Source organism: Harmonia axyridis, chromosome 2 (assembly GCF_914767665.1).
Source record: "Harmonia axyridis chromosome 2, icHarAxyr1.1, whole genome shotgun sequence".
NCBI classification, from domain to species: Eukaryota; Metazoa; Arthropoda; class Insecta; order Coleoptera; family Coccinellidae; genus Harmonia; species Harmonia axyridis.
Genome location: NC_059502.1, coordinates 56997041 through 57023191, shown reverse-complemented (window position 1 = coordinate 57023191; position 26151 = coordinate 56997041). Strand labels below are relative to the sequence as shown.

Below are 26151 nucleotides of genomic sequence, written 5' to 3'. Positions count from 1 at the left end.
CCTGGATATATTGAATAATAAAATAAAACCAGAATAGTCTATTTTGAAGTGTTACTTACCCCAGTCTTATCGTGATGGGAAAAACCCAAGAACGAAAGTTTCCTAAGATTATTCTTTTGAGCGTTATTCATTGTTCTGTCTATCAGTAGCCACAAAGAGCAAGAAAATCAAACTTCCGAACTATTTCAGTCACAAAAAAACACAAAACAAAAATTCAACACAAAACAGTCAACGATCCAACAAATTATGTTGCAACTGATGCGTATTTTTTTCTAGGTGAACGACCAAGACGAGTGATGGTGAAGATGACCTGCAACAACATGGGGTATCCTAGATCGGACGCCTGGAAGACCCTGCGGACCTTCCTGAGAGCGCAACGGGCCCTGACAGTAGGCCCCGCCGTCTTGAGTTTGTACTGGTCTTACAATTTATCTGAAAAAAAAACATCAAATGAATTTTTGGGTTTTGCGAATCGAATTTGATTATCCCTACTAATGTATAGGTTGTTTTTTCGAGGTATATAATTTTAAGTTGGCATTACTGTTCAAGATGGCGACCGATTTAACAGCTGTCAAGTGATTTATTCTCAGTTTGGTTTAGCAATTCATCATGAATAGACTCACGCCTGAACAACGCTTGCAAATAGTGCAATTTCATTTCGAAAATAATGTTTCTGTGCGGAATACGTATCGCGCACTACGTCGACAAAATCGTCCATCAGAGCAGTTAATTCGATTAAACATGGAACGTTTTCGCACCACGTTTACTCTTATTGATAACTCGCATCCCCAGAGACGCCGTACGGTGCGTATAGAAGAAGCTATTGCTGCTGTAGAGCGTAGCATTGAGGAAGACCCGAATAAGTCTATCCGCCATCGAGCACAGGAATTGGATCTGTGTCCATCCACTTTATGGAAGATTTTGCGGAAGGATCTTGGTTTGCGTGCTTACAAAATCCAACCCGTGCAAGAATTGAAGCCAAACGATCATCAAGTAAGGCGTAGATTCGTCGAATGGGCCCAAAATGAGATTGCCGTTGTTCCCGATTTTCATAAGCGAATTTTCTTTAGCGATGAAGCGCTAAGCCATTCTGGTTGAATGGCTACGTCAACAAACAAAACTGCCGCATTTGGAGTGAAGCTAATCCTCAAGTGTATGTCGAAACACCGTTACATTAAAAAAACTGACTGTTTGGTGTGCTTTATGGGCTGGTGGAATCATTGGTCCGTACTTCTTCAAAAACGATGATGGCCAGGACGTTACAGTCAATGGTGATCGGCATAGAGCCATGATTACTAACTTTTTCATTCCTGAATTGAACAACCATGATGTCCAGGAGCTGTGGTTCCAACAAGACGGCGCAACACGCCACACAGCTCGTGCCACAATCGATTTATTGAAAGACACGTTTGGTGAGCGCCTAATTTCACGTTTTGGACCTGTGAATTGGCCTCCAAGATCTTGTGATTTAACACCGCTAGACTACTTTCTATGGGGCTATGTAAAGTCATTGGTCTATGCGGATAAGCCACAAACCCTTGACCATTTGGAAGACAACATTCGCCGTGTTATTGCCGATATACGGCCACAAATGTTGGAAAAAGTCATCGAAAATTGGACTTCCAGATTGGACTACATCCGAGCCAGCCGAGGCGGTCATATGCCAGAAATCATATTTAAAATGTAATGCTATAAGATTATCTTGCGGATAAATAAAATTCATGTCAATCGAATAATCCATCGTTGTTTTACTCCAATTTAAAGTTCTATAGCTCTGAAAAATACACCCTTTAGAAGGGGCGCAAAATCGGTTAGTAAAACAAGACATATCTTTTGACACAAAAATACCATTCTTGGTAGTACATATAATCAAAAATTGCCAAGCACCAATTCATTTGAATCGAATAGGCTTGTTATGAAAATACAAATAGGCACTTAAATGCGTCTTCAAGAACTGCGTCGTCTTTTTACTTTAGGGCTTGATAAAATGACTGTAAAAGATTCAGGGCAGTTTTTGATGAAATCGACAAAACGTCCTATGATAAATTGGACAAGGTGATTTTAAGTTCAAGAATACGATTTCATATGAGATTGAAAAGATCCCAGAGCGGAATAAGAGAGGCTTCAAAGACCATTCAAGAACCCGTAGTTGGAAATTTTGAGAAAATCTGAATTAAGGGTCTCAAATATATAAAAAGGAATTCATTAGTAAATGGGAGAAAAACTATACTTTTAGTTTTACATTTATATGGTGACATTTTCTAAACGAGATTCCTTTTCAACTTCATCACATTATTTTATGATATCATAAATTATTCTCTAAACTCATTGATAACATTCTAGAGAATCAGTAATAATTTTTAATATGTACCCACATGTTCTGTTCTGATAAGCTTTCATTTCTTGTAAAGTCATGTGAGCTGTAATTGTCATTGAAACGTATTTTCGGGAATAGAAGAATATCAATTTCATACTAAAATTGCTGTAGAACAATCATATTTTTAGTGTTAATTAATAAAGTTAGTTAATTACATTTAGTATCTTACCATGAAGCAGGAGATATTCTGTATCACGATTTATATTTGAAATAGTTAGTTTCTAAATTTGTGATTCGACCCACGGGATAGTTAATCTCACTGTTAGTTTGAAATAGAAGACCTCCTACATCGTACAATATCCGCACATATTACAAAACAAAATGTCACTAGAAACTCTAATACCATTCAGTTCTTCTCGAAAGAACTCCCCTACTTATATTGATATTCAACTGATTTTTAAATTACTCCACTCGATATTGCATCGTACGTTCAACAAATATGTTTACTCAGTTTCATTGCTTCAATTGGTACCCATATAAATTGATTCTTCGATCGGAACTTGAATTGAAATCTGAGCTAATGATACCTCTCAACGATTGGGGAAAATTTATTCATTTATTCACGATTAAGTTTTTGGACATGATCCATTCTACTTGCAACAAATATGTGTATTCGTCAGTTTCATTGCTTCAATTGGTGAACTGATTCTTCGATCGGAACTTGAACTAAAATCTGAACTGATGAAATCTCTCAACGATTGGGGAAAATTTATTCATTTCTATACTAATAGAAATAAATAAATTTTCCCTTAATCGTATACATACTAACACGATTTAGTTTTTGAAAACCAACTATATTTGCTGGTGTTGGGTAAAATTTAAGGACTTCGTTTAGCAATATTTAATAACTGAAAATGGAAATTTCAACCTTGATTAAAAGTTTTCGAAATTGTCAGTGCAAAGTGTCTGAAACAATAAGAAATGAGGTACAAGCAATAAGAAGAAATCAATCTTTTACTATCATAACACTACCTAATATAATATTCCACGGTACCAATATGGTTCCATTTGAAAAAATTGAGTTTTAACCCAAAAACGATTACGATGAACTTTATATGCTCAAAACGCAATTTAGTATTTTTGACGGGACGTCGATTTTTCTAGTATTAGACGGGTCAATTGGAATAAATCGGAACCATCATGGCACACTCAAATGGAAAACTAAAAATTAAATTATAAAAAATTTTGACGTTTGATATGTCACTTATGTGCTATCAATGGATTCAGAAAATTATGCAGATTTCAAAAATTTAATAATATACAGAGTGTTCCATTCATAAATCGAAAGTTGGTATCACTTCCGGCGAAACAGGAAATGAAAAAAAATGATTTGTAGATCAAAAAGTGTCGCTTGTTATGTATATGAGATATCCCAAATTTCAATCTATTACCTTCAAAGCTAACGGAGATAAGGGGGGTGTACCATGTTACACCCGGTATTTATTTATTTATTTAACCATAAACGGACTTGCCATTTTACAACTATATGATTTGATTAAATAGTGGTATGAACCTATGTTTGTATATCGTAAAACGGCAGTATCAAATCAGTTATTCAAGAAGCATGCTTGTATATTATTTTCAACCGCCCACTTAGCGGCTATTTTAGACTAATGTTGTATTTTATCTGTTATGGAAATTTGATCACTGTTTATAATGTGTCAGTTATGGTAGATAAAGAAGGAATTGTTTATATTGGTTCAAGCTTTCAAGTTCATGATGACAACCAATATTTAGAGAGGTAGGTCATAAGTTATATCAATGATTTGTATTTGCTTTATAAGCACACATGCACATGAAAAAAATTAGTTGATCGTAATAACATGATGACAAAAATGAAACAGTTGCCTTACAAATAATGGCACAATAATCTAAATGGAAGAATGTGAACGCAAAAACAAAAAAAAATTAATTTTACCTCTTTTGTAATGATTTTTGGTAGTTTTTTCTCACTAATATTTTAAAAATATATCAGTGCTTTGTACACATCATCGATTTGCGAACTACGAACAGTTACCCAAATTTTTCGTGATTTTTCATTCGCAAATTAAATATATCTTTTTTCTTTCATGTAGATTATTGTTTGGTGAAATTATGTGAGAATCTCATAACCCCATCGGTGAATTGTAAGAAGAAATATGTCTAATTTCTTTTCGAACTGAGCAACCACGTGGTGGTGTTCCCTCTTTAGCGCGCTGTAAGGAAAGTTACGCCAAGTTGGAAACAAATGTTGTCTATGTTCAGCTGATTAATTTTTTAATCATGGGGATTCGTTGCTGCGTTGAGGACTGTCTTCACACCATACAATACGACTATTTTGTTTATTGACGAAGATACTTAACCAGAAATGCGCTTCATCACTGAAAACAATTCTTCGGTAAAAATGCTTATCTTCGGCCAGTTTCAAATTAGCAAAATCAGCTAAAAAGAGACAGAAACGATGGTCATTTGGCTCCAATTTTCGCAAGAGCTATATTTTATATCAAGTTGGGTATTAAATGAATTATATTAAAACTCGAGTATAATTTTCTTCTCTTTATTAGCTGGTATAACGCTTTCGGCTCAAATAGTCATCATCAGTACCACTAGAATTATAAGAAAGTCAAACATGTTACATACAACAAATCCAACAACACACTTGTTATGAAGTGAAAGAAAATAAAATTTTTGAACTCCACATGGAATGAGGACCTCGCAATCTCACAAACAATTGAACGATGTAATCAATCATCAAACAATCTATTTAATATACATGTAAGCCAATATCCTTACGTACAAATGGCACCGTAGTCGAAGGACAAAGGCCAACAAGTTGAGAATGGCGACGTATCGATATTTCGGTGTCCTCTGCAACATTTCGCGCTACAGAAGCAATATTCTCTTCGGTACGCACATTTATTAGTTTTATTGATGGATTTGAATCGAGAGTATCAAAATTAGTGCGAAAACGATCAATAACTGCACGAATTGATTGCACACTTTACTGATTATATTGACCGTAAAATGAACTAAGTGCTCTATAAACTTCGCGAACGGATTTATTTTTTTCGAAGTAAATTTCCACAATTTAGAAGCGTTTTTCTGGTTCTAAACGATTCATGATGATTTGCCAAACCTTACAGAACAGAAATGTCAACACAGTTTGACATTCTCAACTGTCAAAACATAGACAACAACTAAGATGTTTAAGAACATTGTGTATGCCCTCGTCAATTTTTAAATGCAATGACATTCGACCAAATTGAGAATAATAGTTTTATTTCGTGGCGGCGCCACAATTTCATATATGTCATTTTTTTTCTGTTGTTTTTGATTTGACTTTTGATATATGTATCAAGTATCAAATCAACAGATGAACTCCAAGGATCAGTTTCCTGTGATTAATAAACATTTGTATTTCATTAACTTCTCGTTATAAGAAAAATGTGCAGAATGTCACTGTACCGAAAGAAAATATAAAATCAACTGATGACAGGAAAACTACGATAGCACTAAAGGCTTTCAAGTTTTTTTTGTAAGACCCTAATCCAAGAAAACAAAGGTAAGTGAATTTTAATGAACTAGTTGTTTCTATATTATATTTTGTATGATTTGAAGTGCATCATGTTCGAAGAAAAGTGGAAGAAATGATCATCTTACGAATATTTGTATTTTCTAGGAATTTCAAGAAGAAAAGGGTGAAAAGTCATCTCCATTTGGTACATCTACAGTGAAATACTCACAAAACGTTAACTAAAATAAATTCAAATACATATTTGAAATAACAAGAATCTTTTAATTTGTTGATAGCGCTACCTACAGTTGACTTAAAGAAACTTAACTATTATTCTCAAAATTGGCTAAACAAAATCTAACCAGTGCATTTTCCAGGTTTTCAGACATCTTAACAACAACCAATTCCAACTTGGTCAGATATATTATCGTTGATGTATAAGTTTTTTTTTATATTTTGCTGGAATTTTTTATACTTCTGACGTGATCAACATGGAAATACAGAGAGTTATAAAATCATAAAAAATTGATATTTCACATTTTTCCGTGTGAAAGTTTCACTAAAATCTGACGGATATGATTCTGCGAAATTAGGCATGAGTCGAACCTAATCACTCGAAACCATTCTTTTAAAATTCCAAAAATACATTTCGATAAACTGATAGCACGCTGTTGAAATTTGACACTGATAATATTTGCAGTTGTTCATTTCGTTTCACTGTTTCCCTTGATCAAAAATGTAAATATGGAAGTATTCTACCATTTCTCCTAATTTTCAAAAGCGAATAAGTTAGTTTCAGGCGTACAAACCGGTATCGAAACAATCTATTCGTTGTAATAATTATTTACGATTCACAATAAAGAACTAGTTCAAATAAGATTTCAAGGTAGCCTTATAAAAAATGGGTGGGTTCTATTGTTGCAAAATAATCATAAATGATTCGAATATTCGAATGATACATTATATTTTTCGTCGCAAATTCGCCCGAGATGAATTTGATCGCATAATAAACTCATACCAACAGAATAATGCAGCATTGTTTTATCGCGCCCACTCGAGGCCAATTGATTCAATAGAACCGTAGCTGCAAAATTTCGGTTTCAATATTTTCAATAGTGTAAGCATAACAACGTTATCGTTCCAGGAATTTCAATCAAATTTCGATGAGGAATGATGATGTATGTTCACCATACACAATACATATTGATCTTTATATTCCGCTTTACTCAGTGAAGCACATCGAATGGTATATTGTTTTAATGAGATTAAAAGTATGAATTTTTGTAACATGATTGAATGTTTGATAATTCCAGTCGATCCACAGTGAGCGATTTTTTTCGAATAAAACATGTTATTTTTCCTACTAGCGTTTTGATAGTATTATTTTCCACACGCATTGACGTTTGGAAAGTAGTACTTTTCCAAATTCCAATCAAAAAATTTTGGCATATCTCTATGCGCCAATCATAAAATTCAAAGTTTTCCCTATGCGGCTGAGCGCATAAAAATATAATTTCCTATAACGTCAGTAGGTATTAAGACGAAAACTCTCCGCAAAAATTTTTCATTTACACTTTTTTTTTACCTCAGAAATCTAATGTTAAAATAAAGTGCGCGTCAAAATTATGGAACAAATTCATTTTCTCGAAAGAAAAATATTCGGCAACTAAATCCTGAGGCAGGTCAACTTTTGTTTCACTTTTGCCAATTTTTTATGCATTTTTGAGGAGTTTTGTTGCACCCTGTACCATCCCCATAAACCCTCAAAATTTTTTGAATCGGGAAAGTGGGTCCTGTAGTACTTTTTTGGCAAGGTTTTTGTATCTTCTTTACAGGCGTGCAGAAATTTTCAAGAAAAAAATTTTTTTTTCAATGTCGAAATAAATTTTCAATGTCACTCCATTTTTTCTCCATTAAAGGGTTCGTAGGGGTTGAAAGTTGTGCATAAACAAAACTGTAATGGTCGACTTACATTCGGTGACAAATTTCATCAGGTACCATCGTCTCAAAGTAAATGAGCCATGACAAAGTGCACATATTGAAAACCTCTTTGAATTAACTAATTTTTCAAAATAAAAACTTTTTCTCTCGAAAATTTCTGCACGCCTGTAAAGAAGATACGAAGAACTTGCCAAAAAATTGCCACATGACCCACTTTCCCTATTCAAAAAATCTAGAGGGTTGATGAGGATGGCACAGGATGCAACAAAAATCCTTCAAAAATTCATAAAAATTTGGTAAAAGTGAAACAAAAATTCACCTGTTTCAGGATTTTGTTGCCCTGTATAGGGTGTTCCACCATTGTTGCGACGCTGTATGACAGTCAAGCTGAAATTCTCGAATTTTATCCGACACAGTATTATTAGGCTTCATTGGAGTAAAATTCCGAAATTGTTAGGAAATATGCAAGGGTATAACAAAAAAGTGTAAATGACCAAACATATATTTTTTTTTCCTATGGAACTCCCTGTTCTTTATTGAATTTTCAGATAGCATAGATAAATGAACCCAAATTGTTTAAAGTTCCATATATGCTTAAAACTTATCGTGTTTGAGATATTTCAATTTTTCATAAATTGAAGGGTTTTTGGAAGTCATGACTCCGAAATGAGATCTTGAAAGTGATCCTAGAAGAATGAAGGAACTTTTGAAAATCATTGAAAACTCTATTGGGTGTTCAAAAGGATACAATTCATTGATGACTCTCTCAAATGTTAATATCGGGCGATTCGATGCGGAATACGCCAAAGATAGCCGTGATGCCGTGATAGAGGCCCAAATATTCGGCGCGCAGAAAAATAGATTAATTTGGACCTTATTCAACACTTTCACTTATAGCAGCAATATTTTCGGTCGAGCGTACATTAAAATGATATATTTACATCTGTAACATATTCAGTCTTTTACAAGTGTTTTTACTGTCTTGCTAATTGTACACTCAGATGGATGATTATGTCGACGATAATCTGCCCGCAATGCACGAAACGTACTTATAAGGTGTAGTATAAAAAATCTATTTTTTGCATGAAAAAGAAGGCTTTAATTTTATCATAGTTGGAATGATCCGATTCAGGTCAAATATACAACGTTTTGTCCGATAACTTGTTGCCATTTGAAGGTTTTATCATTAGGTCTCTCTCAGAGAAACCCTCGTCCCTATTGGCAAAAAATTGAGACAGTCGATTATCACATGTCTCTGTTGAAGCTAATTCTTCACCAGCAAAAACGTTCGCCATGAACAGAAACAGGTTGCATTCACTTGGTGTCATGTCCGGATTATAAGGTGGATGTATAAGAACCTCTGGAGCTCCGGAGCTTCTGGCGATGTGTGTGGCCTGGCGTTGTCCTAATGTAATTCCTCTTCTATTGGCAAAAGCTGTTCTCTTTGGATGCTCCAATTATTGACAGTACAGTTTCCAAGTTAACAGTTGTGCCTTAGGGGGGCAGCTCAAAGTAATGAGTTCTGCCAAACCCACCAAACACATAGCAAAACTTTCCTGGCCGTCAATCCTAGCTCACCTTGTTTTGACTCCGACCGTTTTCGCTTGACGTTGTCGTAAGTGATCCACTTTTCAACACCAGTCACCAACCGCTTCAAAAATGGATAGATGGTTTTGCGATTCATCAACGAATCGCAGATGGAAATTGGTTCCATGAGGTTTTTTTTGCGTTTACTCGTGTAGTGCCCATACATCGAGCTTCTTCTTGAGACCAACATTATGCAAATGGTTCCAATCAGTTTTCTGTGCAATCTAAAGCTCTTGAGCATTCGAAACAGTGTTTTCATGGCGGTCGAACTCGACAATGTCTATGTTTTTATCGACATTTTCCTTTCAGTGCGTGGTGCACCTTTGATATCGAAATTTCCGGAACGGAATCGACAAAAACAATATTGCGCTTGCTTGGTTGTTACAGTATCATGACCTTTAACACTAATCACATTTTCAGCCGCCTGGCTTGCACTTTCGCCTTTATCCGAGGAAAACTGTGAAATATAGCGTATTTTCTCTCTCTGCTAGTGTCCATCTCTGACCCGCGCAAAAACTAAACTCAGTCAACTAATCACAAAACTATCCAAAAAGTTTTTGTACTATGAAATCTAGTGAAGCCCGATCGAACTTATGCAATGCGAGATACAGATAACGGAAAAATTGGAAAAATAATAACATTCATAATTTCTTTTTCCTGCACCTAATACATACAATCATAATTGTAATGAGTTTACAGAATATTAACATATTCAACAATAGATAAACTTTTCATATTGTTGAATAGCCAACTTCCAACGAATCATATGATTATAGGTATAGAAAGTCTACAAATCGAAATTACAAAACATAACTGGCAATTTTCCTGTTGGACCACGTCAAAAACTCCCCATTAAAAACAATAAAATAAAAAGGTTCTAATTACCATTCGTTAAATTATAACTGCGATCAATGAAAACATCTGTTCCAAATGAGTTGTGCAACGACAGTGTTTACCCTTGCGGTTAACACAATTTTCGAGACGAAATAACCTTTCTAAATAACCTGAAACTGGTGATTAATATCCATTCAAAATGCTGTGTTCCCAGACAACTTGTCTGCCGTCCGGTTCAGTGAATACTGAAAAGGCCAATCACTTAACGATAGATAGGATCACATAATCATGAATATTAGATTATGAAACGCCGTTTCTGCACTCTGAGGTAGGTCGCATTCGATGTTAAGAGTGAAGAGGAAGATTTTTATTGGAGTGCTACACAGTGTCTTCCAGAATTTGTGGTTAATTATAACCCACAGGCGTATTCTCAAATAATATTATTTTTTCTACAAGCGTGCGCTTTCATCTCTTTCTCCACATGCATTTTAAGACGAAAAGAGTAACTTTCCGCACGCAAGTATTGAAAAATAAATTAAACTCTGTCATGTCTCTATGCACCGAACGCCCAATTAACGTCAAAGATGACATAACTATGGTAACGGCATGCAGAATTACGTCTGTCATTTATGTGTATAGGAATAACTAATCAAATCTCTTGTTTCAACTCATTTTATTCGAAACTGCATGGACGAAAATACGAGGTTCACTTCTGATATTGAAACTTTCAACGTTTTTCTTCAATACAGATGTTTTTTCCCAGCAGCTATAAAAAAAGATGAGATTATCAAATTTTGAATGTATTGGCTCCATTCTGAAATCAGTTGTTCTCGATCAATTTAGTGATCAATAGTTTTTCTTTCGTTTGATTTTCTACACTCGATCGCTATGCAACGCGAAACACGCAATTTGACCCAAGAGGAATGTGCCCAAACGGTAGTTTTGCGAGAAGGATGGACAAACACAAGAATTGCAGAAAGGTTTGGAGTTTCCCATAAAAGTGTGTCCAGAATGTTGCAGCGATTCAGGGAGACAGGTATGAATGTCCGAAGACCAGGACAGGGTAGACCACGGGTAACAACTGCCATTCAAGAACGTTACTTGAGAGTTTATTCGTTGAGACAACGGTTTGCAACCGCTCGCCTTCTTCAAAATCAGCTTGAGCAAACTCATGGGGTGCAAATTAGCACTCAGACAATAAGAAATCGCCTCAGAGAATATGATTTAAGGTCTCGTGTCGCGGCAAGAGGCCCAGCTCTTACCCCAGCCCATCAAAGGGCGCGTTTGGATTTTGCGAGAGAGCATATCCATTAGGAAGAGGCTGATTGGGAAAGAGTGCACTGAGCATATCTTTCATGTGGACGTCTGTATACAAGGGAACGTCGATCACAATGGTAGAGGCAGAATCTAGACTCATCTGTGAAGAGAACTCTTTTCCAATCAGCCTCTTCCCAATGGATATGCTCTCTCGCAAAATCCAAACGCGCCCTTCGATGGGCTGGGGTAAGAGCTGGGCCTCTTGCCGCGACAAGAGGCCTTAAATCATATTCTCTGAGGTGATTTCTTATTGTCTGAGTGCTAATTTGCACCCCATGAGTTTGCTCAAGCTGATTTTGAAGGAGGCGAGCGGTTGCAAACCGTTGTCTCAACGAATAAACTCTCAAGTAACGTTCTTGAATGGCAGTTGTTACCCGTGGTCTACCCTGTCCTGGTCTCCGGACATTCATACCTGTCTTCCTGAATCGCTGCAACATTCTGGACACACTTGTATGGGAAACTCCAAACCTTTCTGCAATTCTTGTGTATGTCCATCCTTCTCGCAAAACTACCGCTTGGGCACATTCCTCTTGGGTCAAATTGCGTGTTTCGCGTTGCATAGCGATCGAGTGTAGAAAATCAAACGAAAGAAAAACTATTGATCACTAGAATTGATAGAGAACAACTGATTTCAGAATGGAGCCAATACATTCAAAATCTGATAATCTCATCTTTTTTTTATTCCTGCTGGGAAAAAACATCTGTATTGAAGATATACGTTGAAAGTGGATAACATATGCATGCATAATTCTGATAAAAATAATTATCATTGAGAACACCTTCAGTTGTAGAATAAATTTGAGATTTCCATAATGTGCGTTGATTTTTTTGCGCAGTGTACTTGAACCTGACTCGATTTGAGAGATTTGTTTGATACGCCATAGATTTCTGCATGCTCTTGCGCGCTTGGACAAATAATCATCTTCAAAAGATAAATAAGTGAGTTTGACATCGATCTCCCAAGTTTATTCAAGAAATCTCCTGTAAATCGAGCAAATTAAATGGCTTGGCGTTATAAAATAGACAAATTTCTGACTGAACCACGTGCTGATAGTTCTGAATGGTGAAAGAGGCACAAAATCGTTTTTTCAAACTTGGCTAAAATTGCCAATGATTTTTTATCCACGCCAGCATCTTCAGCTCCTGTCGAGAGGAAATTTTCCAGAGTTGCTCTGACTGTTGAAAAAACCCTTAATAGAATAGGCGAAAGTCCATAAGATGCCTCATCCTGGATGGAAAATGATGTAACTAAATAGTGATGGAGGTTTCTCAATATTAAGAATTTGTTATGTTTTATAGTGATTTTATTTTTCATTTGTGTTTCCATTTTAAAATAGTTCATATTTTTGGTTCTTGCATACAATAATTTTCATAGAAAAAAGTGTTTTTTGCAAGGTTCCTTCTCATTTCATCATATTTTCAATGAACTGCACACTAAACAATAAAACTGCAAAAAATTAACTAGCTTGATGTTCTTAATTTTTTAAATACATACTTGATAAATAGATTGCTACTTGACTCAACAATGAAAAACTACTACTTGACTTGAATTTGACTTGATTTCGAGGCAAGTAGGTTGAATATCAAGTCAAGTCGTAAAATTATACTTGGGGTATGGTATCTCTGTTAATTCCTATCCAATCCTTTCATTATTCAATGCCATTAAAATTTGAGCTATATGATTTTCTTTTTTTTCAAAATCTGTTATAGACGAAGATTGCACGTTTTTTTTTATTTATTGCATTAATAATAGAGAAATAATTTGTTACAAAGTCTCCGTGATTTAAAGAAACGAAATCGTATTTATATTTTCAAATCAAGACAAACTGACAAAACATAGAACAAATTAATCAACATAAAACTCGCTGCAGATCGCTAACAATTTAACATGGAACAAAAGATATTGCGAAAAAATTTCGAATAAAAACATATTTCGAATGGAATAACAGCAAAAAGGGTTTGACAGCACCGCGACGCCTGGCGTTTGTTTTTCGGCGACTTTTACGTAAAAATCAAGTCAACATTGATTTGTATACAAAACGCCGTTCACAGAATAAAAAATATTCGGCACAAAATTGGGGTTATGAAGATGAGTGAATGAAGCGATATCCACAAAATGAAAATGAATTTAGGTAAATTCTATGATAAACAAACCTTCCTACCGCCTACCCTATGTTATTGTCGGTTATCACTTCACCCTCTATCATTACACCAGCCAAATCTATATCTATCATGCATATTATTCAAATAAAACCGTATACTACAAACTTATTTCTTGATAACATACTATCATCAAATTTTCCAACACGTTATCGTACGAAACAGCCTACATAAAACGCATACAGAGAGAAATTCCAACAATCTGTTGAATCAGCCAGACAACCCATATCTACCAACCGCAATTCGCAAACCGGTATCTGCCTCGATAAGAAAAACTACTGGCCGTAACTACAATCACTGTCGATAAAGCGATTCTCGTACTTACCGACAATTAATGAACCAATGGCAATATCCGAAAAACTGACAGGCACAAAATCACTGAACTGTCATAGCTTGTGGTTGCTCGGTAACGGACGCACGTCGACTCACATGTTCGTCTAACGCGAAAATTGAGCGAAATGCAAAAGCGATGATGGATTGACCGCCACAATACGATCGTAATTATTATCTTTCTCCTACTCGTACACCTTGCTCTGCATATTCCGAGCCCGAAAGCGATACGGCGGCGTTTGTCATATAGCGCCGCCGACGGTGGTGCGTGTGTTATCGAAATACAGTGCGATACACGGCAACTGGACGTTTCTTGCATAATCATTATTCGGTCAAATCTTCCTCAAAAATAAAGGTTTTTTTCTCAATAAGTGGTTTTATTTCGAATAGCCCGCTGCTTGGGCAGCTGTCATTTTTTGACATTCGACAAGTAAAAACTACTCCATTACTAAAAGTGGAACTATACACGCTTCAACAACGCATTGAAATTATTAAAATTCATTACAAGAATGGTGGAAATTTTGCAATCACAGTTTGCAAAACTGAAGTACTTTTGGGTTGTCGAGAAGCACCTTCTCGGCCGACATTAGTGAAACTGATGGAAAAATTTGAGATGTAAGGACAAGCAAGTGATGTGAAGAATCGAAAAGCCAGGTTTGTAAATTCCTCGTCGATCTTAGAAATCAGATATTCCATAACCGACATTACAACGGTTTTTGCATAAAGACTTAGGTCTTAAGGCTTTCAATATCCAGTTGACACAAAAACTCAAGCCACATGTTAGCTGATTGTGTCCTTGAAATGCATCAAAATGATCCGGATTTTCATAGAAGAATTATTTTCAATAATGAGGCCCATTTCAATCTCGGAGGCTACTTTAATAAGCGTAATTGTCGCATTTGGAGGAAGATGCAAGAATGTTTGTTGTAAAGCCTCTCCATCCTCAACGTGGTGCGGTTTTTGGACTGATGGTGTGATGGAGTCTCACTTATCCGAAAATGAAGCTAGTGCAAATATATGGTGAATGGATTGCGCTACCAAGCTATTATTAATGATTTTTTATAGCCATGAATATCGACGACGTTTACTTCCAGGTCTGCACCCCAAACCAACTAGGGAAGTAACATTGAGGAGCTCCATTCAGTATATATCTGTAGTGACTCTGTCTATCCGAGAGGTGGAGTTATGGGCGTCGCGACACACTCTACTATGACCTCGACGAGTTTATGAGCGTCGCGCGTTGAAGCTGAATCACCTCTCCGCGATGGTCTGAGAAGGTGCCTTAGGCAGAGATCGTAGGATTGCCTAATTGAAGAGTTGACCGGCGACCTCAGGACGAAACACGCGTGATCCTTAGGGAGAGGGCGCACCTACGTAAATTTGGCTCGAGAACGTCTCGCCAAATATCTTTATATTCTCAATTTTCATCTTTTTTAATGTATCAGATCGTAAATTCTATATTCCGCCTGATTGTATGTTTACGAATCAATAGAATGAATCACCTGTCGTCAATAAATTCAGTATTTTGTTTAACTTGACATTGGTGACTTTTCATTTGGGGAATTGTGAGACCAGCTTAAGACCCAATACACGATAATGTAGTATTTATATTTAGTTGATCGCTTCAAGAGAGGTGATATCTCGGATGCTATTAAAACAAGACAAGCACAGAGTTTGCTTCAGGAGCTTTTAAATGCTCGTCTTTTATGAGGCCTAGGAGTTCACATAAGTGTAAATGTTACGGCTAGAACCTGGAGTGCAGATACGCCTAGTCTTAGCCAGTTAGAACTAGGTGCAGCCATTTACTCTAAGTTGAATCTAGTATTAGCCGTTTGTTTTCGGGTAAAACTAGGTCTAGCTGGTATCATTCCAGCTAGATCTAGGTCCAACCAAATCGTAGTGGCAGATACTAGATTTAGCCAATATCATATATATATAACTAGATCTAACCGATCCCTGTTGGATAAAACTAGATGCAAACTAGTTCAAATGTGTAATAACCGATTCATACGTTTGAATTCAAAATGGCTGTGAATGAAAACCTATTGATTATGCAGTCAAGTTTTTCGGAAAGAGTTCAGTGCTTATTAGGTACAAAACATGATGATAATGAGAGTTACATGGATGATGGACAGTTTTTCAAGTTCATAGAAGACGTTGAAGCTGTCAAAATGTCCACGAACGCTACAATATATACGAGACATCTTCTGAAAAAATAAATATACCAAAAAATCCTGCATTTCATTTGTATCTCCGCTTAGTATGAAAGGGAAGAATATTTCATGAAAATTACAAACTCCATCAAAAGCCATGTGGAATATAATTAAAAACAAGAAAAAACAAAATTCAACCGAACACAGTATGTTAACAGCAGATGACCTGAACAAGTTTTTTTTCAGAGATTGGAAAGAACACCGCAAAACAACTGAAGAACACAGATAAACTATAAAAGACTACTTGAAGAAGGTAAAAGCAGACACTTCCAAAAGTTGCTATCTTTTTTATTTTACCGAGTAGGAGGTGGGAAGATTATTTTCCCAGGTCAAAAATAAAAACACAATGGACAAATACTTTCTGTCAATGTATGACCTCAAACTATTCAGTAATGAACTGTTAAAGCCTATCAGCATTTTTATACACAAAGGTCTCAGTAGTGGTTATTTTCCGGATGAGCTCAAGTCTTCCAGGGTAGTTCCAGTATACAAGAGAAAAGAAGATATAAATGAATGTAACAACTATAGACCTATATCAATACTCCCGAATATGTCGAAAATTTTTGAACTAGCAATCAAAAATAGAATGGTCAATTTTTTAGAGAAATACTCCCTATTGCACATTGGCCAGCATGGTTATAGGAAGCAAAAGAGCACAATAACAGTTCTAATAGGAATAATACAAAATATCACGGAAGCTCTTGATAATGGAGAAGTCATGAAAATGCTACATTTCGATCTTAGTAGAGCCTTTGATTCAGTGTCTCATGAAATTTTATTGGACAAGTTAAACTTCTATGATTTCAGAGATGTGGTAAATGATCTTCTAAGATATTCGACAAGAAAACAGAAAACAATATGTTGGGGTTTTTCCATCCAGTGAAACAAATGTTGAACTTGGAGTACCACAAGGATCGATATTGAGACCGATTCTATTTCTAATTTATGTAAATGATTTAAATGTTCCTGATTGAGTGAATACTTGCCTTTACTGTGATGACACATCAGTATTGATAAAAAGATCAATATCATCATCAAAGATATGCAAAACAAGAAGAAAAATACCAAAGATTATATTGAGGAATGGTTTTCCACAAATCAACTTAAATTTGATGCGGATAAGACAGAAGAAATAAGTTTTCATTCTAATGCCGAAGTTAAGCATATAAAATTTTTGGGAATAAACCTTCATAGCAAACTATGCTGGACAACACATGTAGATGAGATCTACAAAAAAATCTCAAAATCAGTATATCTTATTAGAAGGATGAAGCAAATATCAACGCACCAAACAGTTAAGACTGCATATTATGCTTGTGTACACAGTCATCTCACATATGGAATTCTTCTGTGGGGTCAGTCATCAAGAGAAGTCTTCAAAGAAGAAAAGAAGTCTATAAGATCATTAAGGTTGTAGACTACTTTGCGCTGAAACTGCAATTCCGCTAGATGGAGCTACCCGAAAATTTTTGGTAGATTTGTACCTGACACACCCATTCAACTTGAAGAACCGCCTGTTTGGTATTTATTGCCCCTAATAAAATCTCAACTCTCGATGAAGCCCAGCAAAGAGTAAATTTGTGTTTCTGTAAACTTCAGAAATTCAGTTCAGTTTAGATACAGTGGCGTATCCTAGGGGGGGATAAGGGGGATATATACCCCCAGGAGGAATATCCATTATATGTAACAACCTTATATATCACAATCTTATTATGAGTAAGCAAAATTCTTTGGAAAACTTCTTCAAAAGAAGGAAAATTTGATATTTTTTCCTTTATCCCCCCTCCAAGGCTTATGTCTGGGTACGCCACTGTTTAGGTTTATAATACTAAATAAGAAAATCGCTGAAAATATTGTGAAGTTGGAAATGACAATGAACCACTGTCATGGACTTATTTTGAGTATGGATAATAGAAATAGCAATTTATTCGAATTGAAAAAAAATATATGATCATCTCTGGTTGTATGATTTCACAGAGAAAATCAGAAAAATTTGGATATTGAGATTTCTAGAATGTAAAATTCGAAAAGCTTTTGAGTTCTCATTTTATGCGCCTTTGGAGGCCACAACACTGTGTATAGGAATATAAGATATGCGATTTATTAGGTTATTGTTGTCGGTCTCTTTACCTAGATGAGAATTTTTGATATTCTCCTGAAATTCAGAATGATTATTCAAATGATTATTTGACATTTGACACGTATTATAAGTCGTGAAAAAAAATTAGTGAGGGCAATAAGAAAAGAGTAACAGAATAGGAATGAAAAGTTGTATTTTGTTCTGTCTATCGGGTGTCACTTTGGGTTTTTACAGATATATTCAGCTCATCTAAGTTCAATATTCAAGCTTTGTTTCATCGAAATCGGATGAAAAGGGTTATTGTCAAATAAAATTCACACAATAATTTGTTTTACTAGGCGACAAAGTAGTGATTGACTACCTTAGCTGAATTCCCAGCCACGCTACGCTCAGCCATGTACAGTATAACTTCAGTAGTTCGGGCAGATTTCGTTCCGGTACCTGCCCGGATTATGGAGGCGTCCGGATTACTGGAGTGATTTTAATTTATGAATTGAAGCAACTTATAAATTATCAAAAAAAGGTTTATTAATCAAGTCACAAAAAAATATATTATTTTTTCATAAAAAAGTACATGTAACACGTTATGTAAATATGTACATGTAGGTATTTATAATATTGTATACATACATATTATGTATGTATGCAAAATGAAATATCTTCTACTTTCTTGAAAAATACATATCAATTTTAGTTTGGACCTTTTTGGATGCATCTATATCAATTGCGTTGTCTTTAAGCCTTTTCAAAAGCTATAAATGTTCAAGGAGAAGGTTATTCTCCTTTGTCCACCTGATAGCTAGACTTTTCTGTGAGTGTAACTGTCTTATGTGATCGTTTGACTGCAACCATTGCGTCCGGCGGATTTTTTTTTGGATTAAAAGATGTCATTCGCTGATGGAGAAACGGTATATGATGATGAAAAAGAAAAAACGCACATCACTTTACATTGCATTACATAATTTTTTCATTTTTTGTTAACGAAAAAAATTATTTATAAAAAAATGTTGCAATTTCTTAAACTTTTATGACATGAAATTTTCAAGGAGGTATGTATACAAGAATGGCTTCACGAAGCGAAAAATGTTTACTATAAATTTTTTCAAGTTAATATTAATGAAGGAAGTACGAGAAAATTTTCTTAATCAAGAATTGCCTATTTTTAGGGTAAAATTAAATGACAAATATTGTAGATAGAGTTTCGGGAATAGGGAGTTTTTCAAAAGAAATTTTTTTTTTTTGAGAATTTTTTTTCAGATTTCCCAAATATTAATAATTTTCCATATTTCGGCAAAAATCCAGATACCTTTTTTTCATCTTAATTTCTTTATGACTTTTGAAATTTTCTTTATGATACTAAGCGCTCAAAATGTACTTCTCCAGACATCATTACGAATAAAATCAGCTAGCATATATATTTTAGGAACAGTATCGTTTGTAATTCTAACAATGATTTCATAACAAGTTTTCTACCTATCCCTATTCTTCAGTGCAATATTGTCATAAACTAGTAATGTACACAATTTTAGCCAATCAGAGAAACCCTACCCTCGTAAACCATAAGAGTGTCATTCATCTCGAGCCATAAAATACAGTCCAAGATTCTATTGGCGTTCATGTTGCAAAAAGGCGTAAACCTTTGGGAGGCGTTCCAAAAAGCATAATTCTATTTGAAAAACATCTACAATTAGAGCAAATCAAGCCATTTTAAAAAAAATGCTTGCACCAATTCAAAACTCATAATATCACTGAACATTTGTGGATGAGTTACTTAAAATGAGAAGTCTCTCTAAAGCTGAATAGTCATTTAAAGAAAGTGTTTAATTTCAAAGTTCAATTTTCGGAATACTATCGTTTTTTTTTTGAAAATCGAGACGAGATCTTCAAGTTCACTATCACGTCATTGTTCACTCAAAAAATGAAATGAATCCGACCTGTACTTTGGAATTGGAATGCACTGAAATTAGCACTGAAATAGCAGTGGTAAATACAAGGTATTGAACACCCTTAAAGGGACTGGGTAGGAGAGAGAGCTGCAGAAATTCATTCAATGAATGAATGAAAAAAAACTTACGGCAACTTCAATATTCATCAGGGAATGTTTGAAGTATATGTATACACCAACACAAGAAGTCGATGAATCTCTCAGGTTCAATCAGAAAGCAAATGACACCACAATACAAGCATACCAAATGCTTAGGTAGATCAGCTGTTTTCTGAAGTGGAATCACAAAAAGCGTACAATTTTAATTATTGTCTCCTGAGACTCGCAGCTAAATTGCTTTTCCCAAATAAATTATATGTATAAATTAAATTGAATTTGAATTAAAAATATTATATTGTGAATTAAAAATTATAAAGATTGAATTAACTGCCTGCAATATCGACGTTTCTTGTATTGGCGATGTTGAAAAGTTGACTTTACCTGTGTCGAGTACCGAAAATATCAAAAACTATGTCAAAAATGAAAACTTGTCCGATGTTCTCATGATAAATACTTGTGCGATGGTCATGGTGGAGGAAACGGAATAGTTGTAGAAGCTATATAAGGGAACAATAAGATAACAAAAAGATCGAGGTTAACATTTTTCGAATCCTGATAACGCGGTTTTTGCGTTTCAAATATGTTCAGTTCGATTTGTTGTTTTCCGATAACGCACTCTACTAAATGTATCGAAAACAAACATAGCTCTTAAGAGTGTCATCTCTATAGACTAATTGGTATCTAACGGTAACATCACAACCCAATTAATTGAGTTTGGTTGAACGCAGAAATGAAAGGATATATGTATACTGTTTACACATTATCTAGAAAGTAATCTATTCGATCGAATAGTGGGATGCCGTCAAAATAGGTCATAACATTGCAGAAAACGCAGAATCAACCATATAGGCAGATATTCGCTATAAAAATATTTTCAGAATAAATCTTTCGAACAATGAAAATGATGATTCACATTGATGTGTACACGGATCAACTTCATTGTTCTATCCAAATTGAAAGCATAAATGACCTGTGTAATATTCGGATTAGTAGCTCGAATTTCCCGATAAGCCTTATTTTGAAATCCGCCATGTTATTGTGTTTTTGAGCGTTGATTCTCCGAACAGATCGCCTCACCATTTCATCACGAAGTATATATAGAGACCGACAAAAATAGAGGAACAAATAAAATCTCAACAAAATTTGTATAAGGTGTAGTAAAATGCTTTAATTACCATATTTAGAATGATTCTATTTAGAACAAATATATGCCGTTTTGTTTGATAACTTGTTGCCATTTTAAAGGCTATATCATTATGCCTCCCTCATGAAAGCTTTCATCCCTATTGACAAAAACTTGAAACAGTCGATTTTCACCAGCCTCCGTTGAAGCGAATCTTTCACCAACAAAATTGTTCGCCATGGACGGGAACAGATGATAAGCACTTGGTGCTAAGTCCGGTTCATAAGGTGGAAGCATAAGAACCTCCCAACCATCTTCTGGAGCTTCTGGCGAGTCACTATCGATGTGTGTTGCCTGGAGTTGTCCTGATGGAACACAATTCCTCTCCTATTGGCCAAAGCTGGCTGATTCTGAGCTATTTCTTCCTTCAGACGGTCCAATTGTTGACAGTACAGTTCTGAGTGAACAGTTGAGTAGTAGGGGAGCAGTTCATAGTAGATATAATCCCACAAAACACACAGCAAAACCTTCCTGGCCGTTTCCGCCGGCTAACCTAGTTTCGACCACGACCGTTTTCGCTTGACGTTGTCGTAGCTTTTCACTTCCACTTGTCATCAACAGTCACCATCCGCTGCTGGGTCGATTTTGTTGCGATTCAGGCATGAAATTTTTTGCGTTAACTATGGTATGGTAGCCATACATCGACCTTTTTCTTGAGACCAGCCTCATGTAAATAGTTCCAAACTGTTTTTTGTGAAATATTTAGGACTTGGGCAATCGAAACAGTGCTTACATTATTTATTTCAGAAATCTTGATTAAGTTAATATCACATACAGGTTATACCTCATGTACCTCCGTGATGTAAAGTGTTTATTTATGAAATAAACTTTATTATTATTAATATGACGGTAGGACTCGACTGTGTTCATGTTTTTATCGATATTTTCGACAATTGGGCTTCCAATTACAGGTACGAAATCAACGAAACAGAAATTGCGCGTGATTGGCTGTTACAGTATCAGTACCGTAAACACTATTTACATTTTCAGTCGCCTGGCTTCATTTTCGTCTATCAAAAAAAACTGTAAAATATAGGGTATTTTCTCAGTGCTAGTGACCATCTTTGACGCGCGCTAAAACTAAACTGAGTCTATTAATCACAAAACTGTCATGAAAGTTTTTGTACGAAATCTCATCTTTCTACGATATCTAGTCGTATCCGATTGGACTCGTACAACGCGAGATACAGAGAACTAAAGCCACCTATTGGAAAAATAATACCTAATACTTCTTTTCTTGAATTCTTTTTCGTTAATAGACGGACTGTGTACGAACACTCAGATGTTGCTCCTTTTTTTTTGTGAACATTTCCTCTTTTTATTAATTGCTATTTCTTTGAGAGAAATTATAGTCCTTCATATGGTACCGTTGTTGAACGAGAACTTAATGTTTTGAATCACAAAGATCTTAAAGTTAATTTCAATTGTTACACTGATCCAGAAGTGTACAAAAATTCCATGAAAAAATTAATTGTAAATTTCATTCATGAGTTCAGTTATCATTTTTCTAGCGATGAACAGAAGTGTTAATACATACAAAGAAAAGTCATTCATCATAGACTTAATTTTTTTATTGTACCAAAGATCAACTTCCATTAAACCAATGGAAGTGCTCATTATTACAATGTTAGGTTCATTATTCGGTTGTACTTTGTATCAATAATTCATTAGATACTATTCATTGTAATTATCCGAAGTAGTAAATGTACGACTTTGTACAACTAATACTCAACATCAATTTCAGAATCACGATATTGATGAACAGGTATTCTTAATATCAATTCATAGGGATATTCGTTAAAGATTGAAATTTTATTATGTTGATGAAAAAGTATTGTATCAATGATATCAAAGAGTATAATTGCTATTCTTTAATACAACGATTTAGTTTTTTTCTGTTTAGGTACTGAAACCGTTCAAAGTGCTGTTATTTCTCTCAATGTCTAGATATCGCAATAAATCAAAAAAGGAAATGTTCAGAAAAGATGAGGAAACATCTAATTGTTCATAAATAATCTTGTCTGTCAACGATTCACTCCACAGGGTGTTATTATAGAAGCTTACTTTTCATTATTTTTGTTCGCCTCTGTATATAAAGGGTGTTTTTTTAAATCTATAGAACTTTAAATTGCAATAAAACAACGATGGATTATTCGATTGACATGAATTTTATTTATCAGCAAGATAATCTTGTGGCATTTCATTTTAAATATGATTTCTGGCATATGACCGCCACGGCTGCCTCGGATGTAGTCCAATCTGGACGTCCAATTTTCGATGACTTTTCCAACATTTGTGGCCGTATAACGGCAATAACACGGCGAATGTTGTCTTCCAAATGGTCAAGGGTTTGTGGCTTATCCGCATAGACCAATGACCTTACATAGCCCCATAGAAAGTAGTCTAGCGGTGTTAAATCATAAGATCTTGGAGGCCAATTCACAGGTCCAAAACGTGAAATTAGGCGGTCACCAAACGTGTCTTTCAATAAATCGATTGTGGCACGAGCTGTGTGACATGTTGCGCCGTCTTGTTGAAACCACAGCTCCTGGACATCATAGTTTTTCAATTCAGGAATGAAAAAGTTAGTAATCATGGTTCTATACCGATCTCCATTGACTGTAACGTTCTGGCCATCATCGTTTTTGAAGAAGTACGGACCAAACAGCCCATAAAGCGCACCAAACAGTCAGTTTTTCTGGATGTAACGGTGTTTCGACATACACCTGAGGATTAGCTTCATTCCAAATGCGGCAGTTTTGTTCGTTGCCGTAGCCATACAACTAGAAGTGCGCTTCATCGCTAAACAAAATAAAATGGACGTAGTGCGCGATACGTATTCCGCACAGAACCATTATTTTCGAAATAAAAATGCACTATTTGCAAGCGTTGTTCAGATGGGAGTCTATTCATGATGAATTGCCAAACCAAACTGAGAATAAATCACTTGTCAGCTGTTGAATCGATCGCCATCTTAAACAGTAATGCCAACTTAAAGTTATATACCCCGAAAAAAGACACCCGTTATAACAAAAAACAAAGTAACCGAGGACGATATTTAAACAATTGGAATCAAGCTACTTTCAAAAAAATAATTGCTTCCTAGCAAAGGGTTCAAGAGAAAATGAACTAGAAACTTCGTGGAGGTTCAGTCGATGTGCCCGTGTGTATATTTTTCGATATTTGAGCAGGGAATGGTCTGTAACGATAAGGTTCGTCCCATTCATTAACGAACCTATTTACGAAAATTATTGCATAAAAGATGGAGGACGAACATAATCAATTTCAAGCTTGTTCTACTCATGAGAAAATCCAAATTCAAAAATTGTAAACTGGCCTGTACCCGTGAAACTAGCGCGCAAAAACCAAAATGGTTTACTATGTTTGAACGATTAAAAGAATAATATTGAGTAGGTATGTTCAATTCTTTCAACGTCGATGAACCATGAAATTCAATGTCATTGAATGATTTACCTTTATGTTTACGGTGATCAATACGATTGCTTCATCCAAATTGGAAGACATTATTGAACCGTGTAATGTAACGTTTACACTTGAATTTTTTCATCGTATTTCTTGATGAGTGTAAACCACAATCTATTTTTGAAATTCCACGTATTCTTGATTATATTTTGAATATGTTATATGTATAATTGAGATAATATGATCCTTCATTCGAATGAATAAATTAAGAAAAGCTGGGAAAATCAAGAAATGGCTCTAAATAACCCCTTTCCTATGGGCGTAGAGGTTTAGGGCGACTGAAGACAAGATACCTCCGAAAACTGAGGTATTGCAGGAACTCAAAGAAAATATGAAAATACATATTGGAAATCTTCTGATAATCCTCAAAAATTCGAATACTCATTTTCCCAAATTGTTGAGAATATATAAAAAAAAATGAAGGTATTCGAAGAGAAAATAATTTCAACAGAAAGAACTCCTTATTTCAACTCGAATTATAGCTTTACCTATAGAGTTATGAGCTGGACCTTTGAATCACCTGTATATACAGGAGCGCTCATAAGATCCTGAGTTTACGTCAATACATATATTCCATGAGAACTTTGCAAATCGTACATTTGAAGGTAAACCGTTACTATACGAAATTTTCCTTGAATTGAGTTATTAATGTCATTTTTTTCAAAATGTCATAAGCTACAAGATGAAATGACATTTTCGCCGCTAACCGCGATATTGCGTTAATGTCTGCCGTTACTTAACATAATTTATATGGCCTGCTGAATACAAAATTGGTACTTCGTCAGTTGTAACGCACATGCTGAAGAGTGTTGACATAAATTTTCGAAAAAGTGCGTTTATTTGGATAAATAAAAAAAAACTTCGTTCATTTATTGTAATTCCCAAACTGTCACATTTTGTTTAGTTACACTTTACACCTTATCAATATTCAATTTGTTTTAGTTATTCTGTTGGGGAAGTGTGATATTTTATTTATTCCCAGTTTTCTTATGATCGAAATTAGGCCTTTTTACAGAGTATCTTTCAATAAATGTTACATTTTGTTTACACTCAGTTTTTTTTTTACAAAACAAGATAGTTCATTAAATGCGTCGATAGGTAAAAGGTTA

The 26151-nt window shown here is 35.2% G+C and overlaps 1 protein-coding gene across 3 annotated transcripts in view; it reads right to left on the bottom strand.

Annotated features, from left to right (window-relative positions):
• The window catches only part of LOC123673903 (anion exchange protein 2), a 171495-nt gene that overhangs the window by 133832 nt on the left and 11512 nt on the right, over positions 1-26151 (bottom strand). For 2 of the 3 annotated variants that reach the window (XM_045608660.1, XM_045608665.1), the window contains exon 2: positions 60-432. In XM_045608660.1, the coding sequence (XP_045464616.1) occupies positions 60-131 (72 nt within the window). In that variant the 5' untranslated portion in view covers positions 132-432. Of the gene's footprint in view, positions 1-59; positions 433-14034; positions 14192-26151 lie in introns of those variants that run through there. The other variant, XM_045608661.1, reaches the window with a different exon arrangement.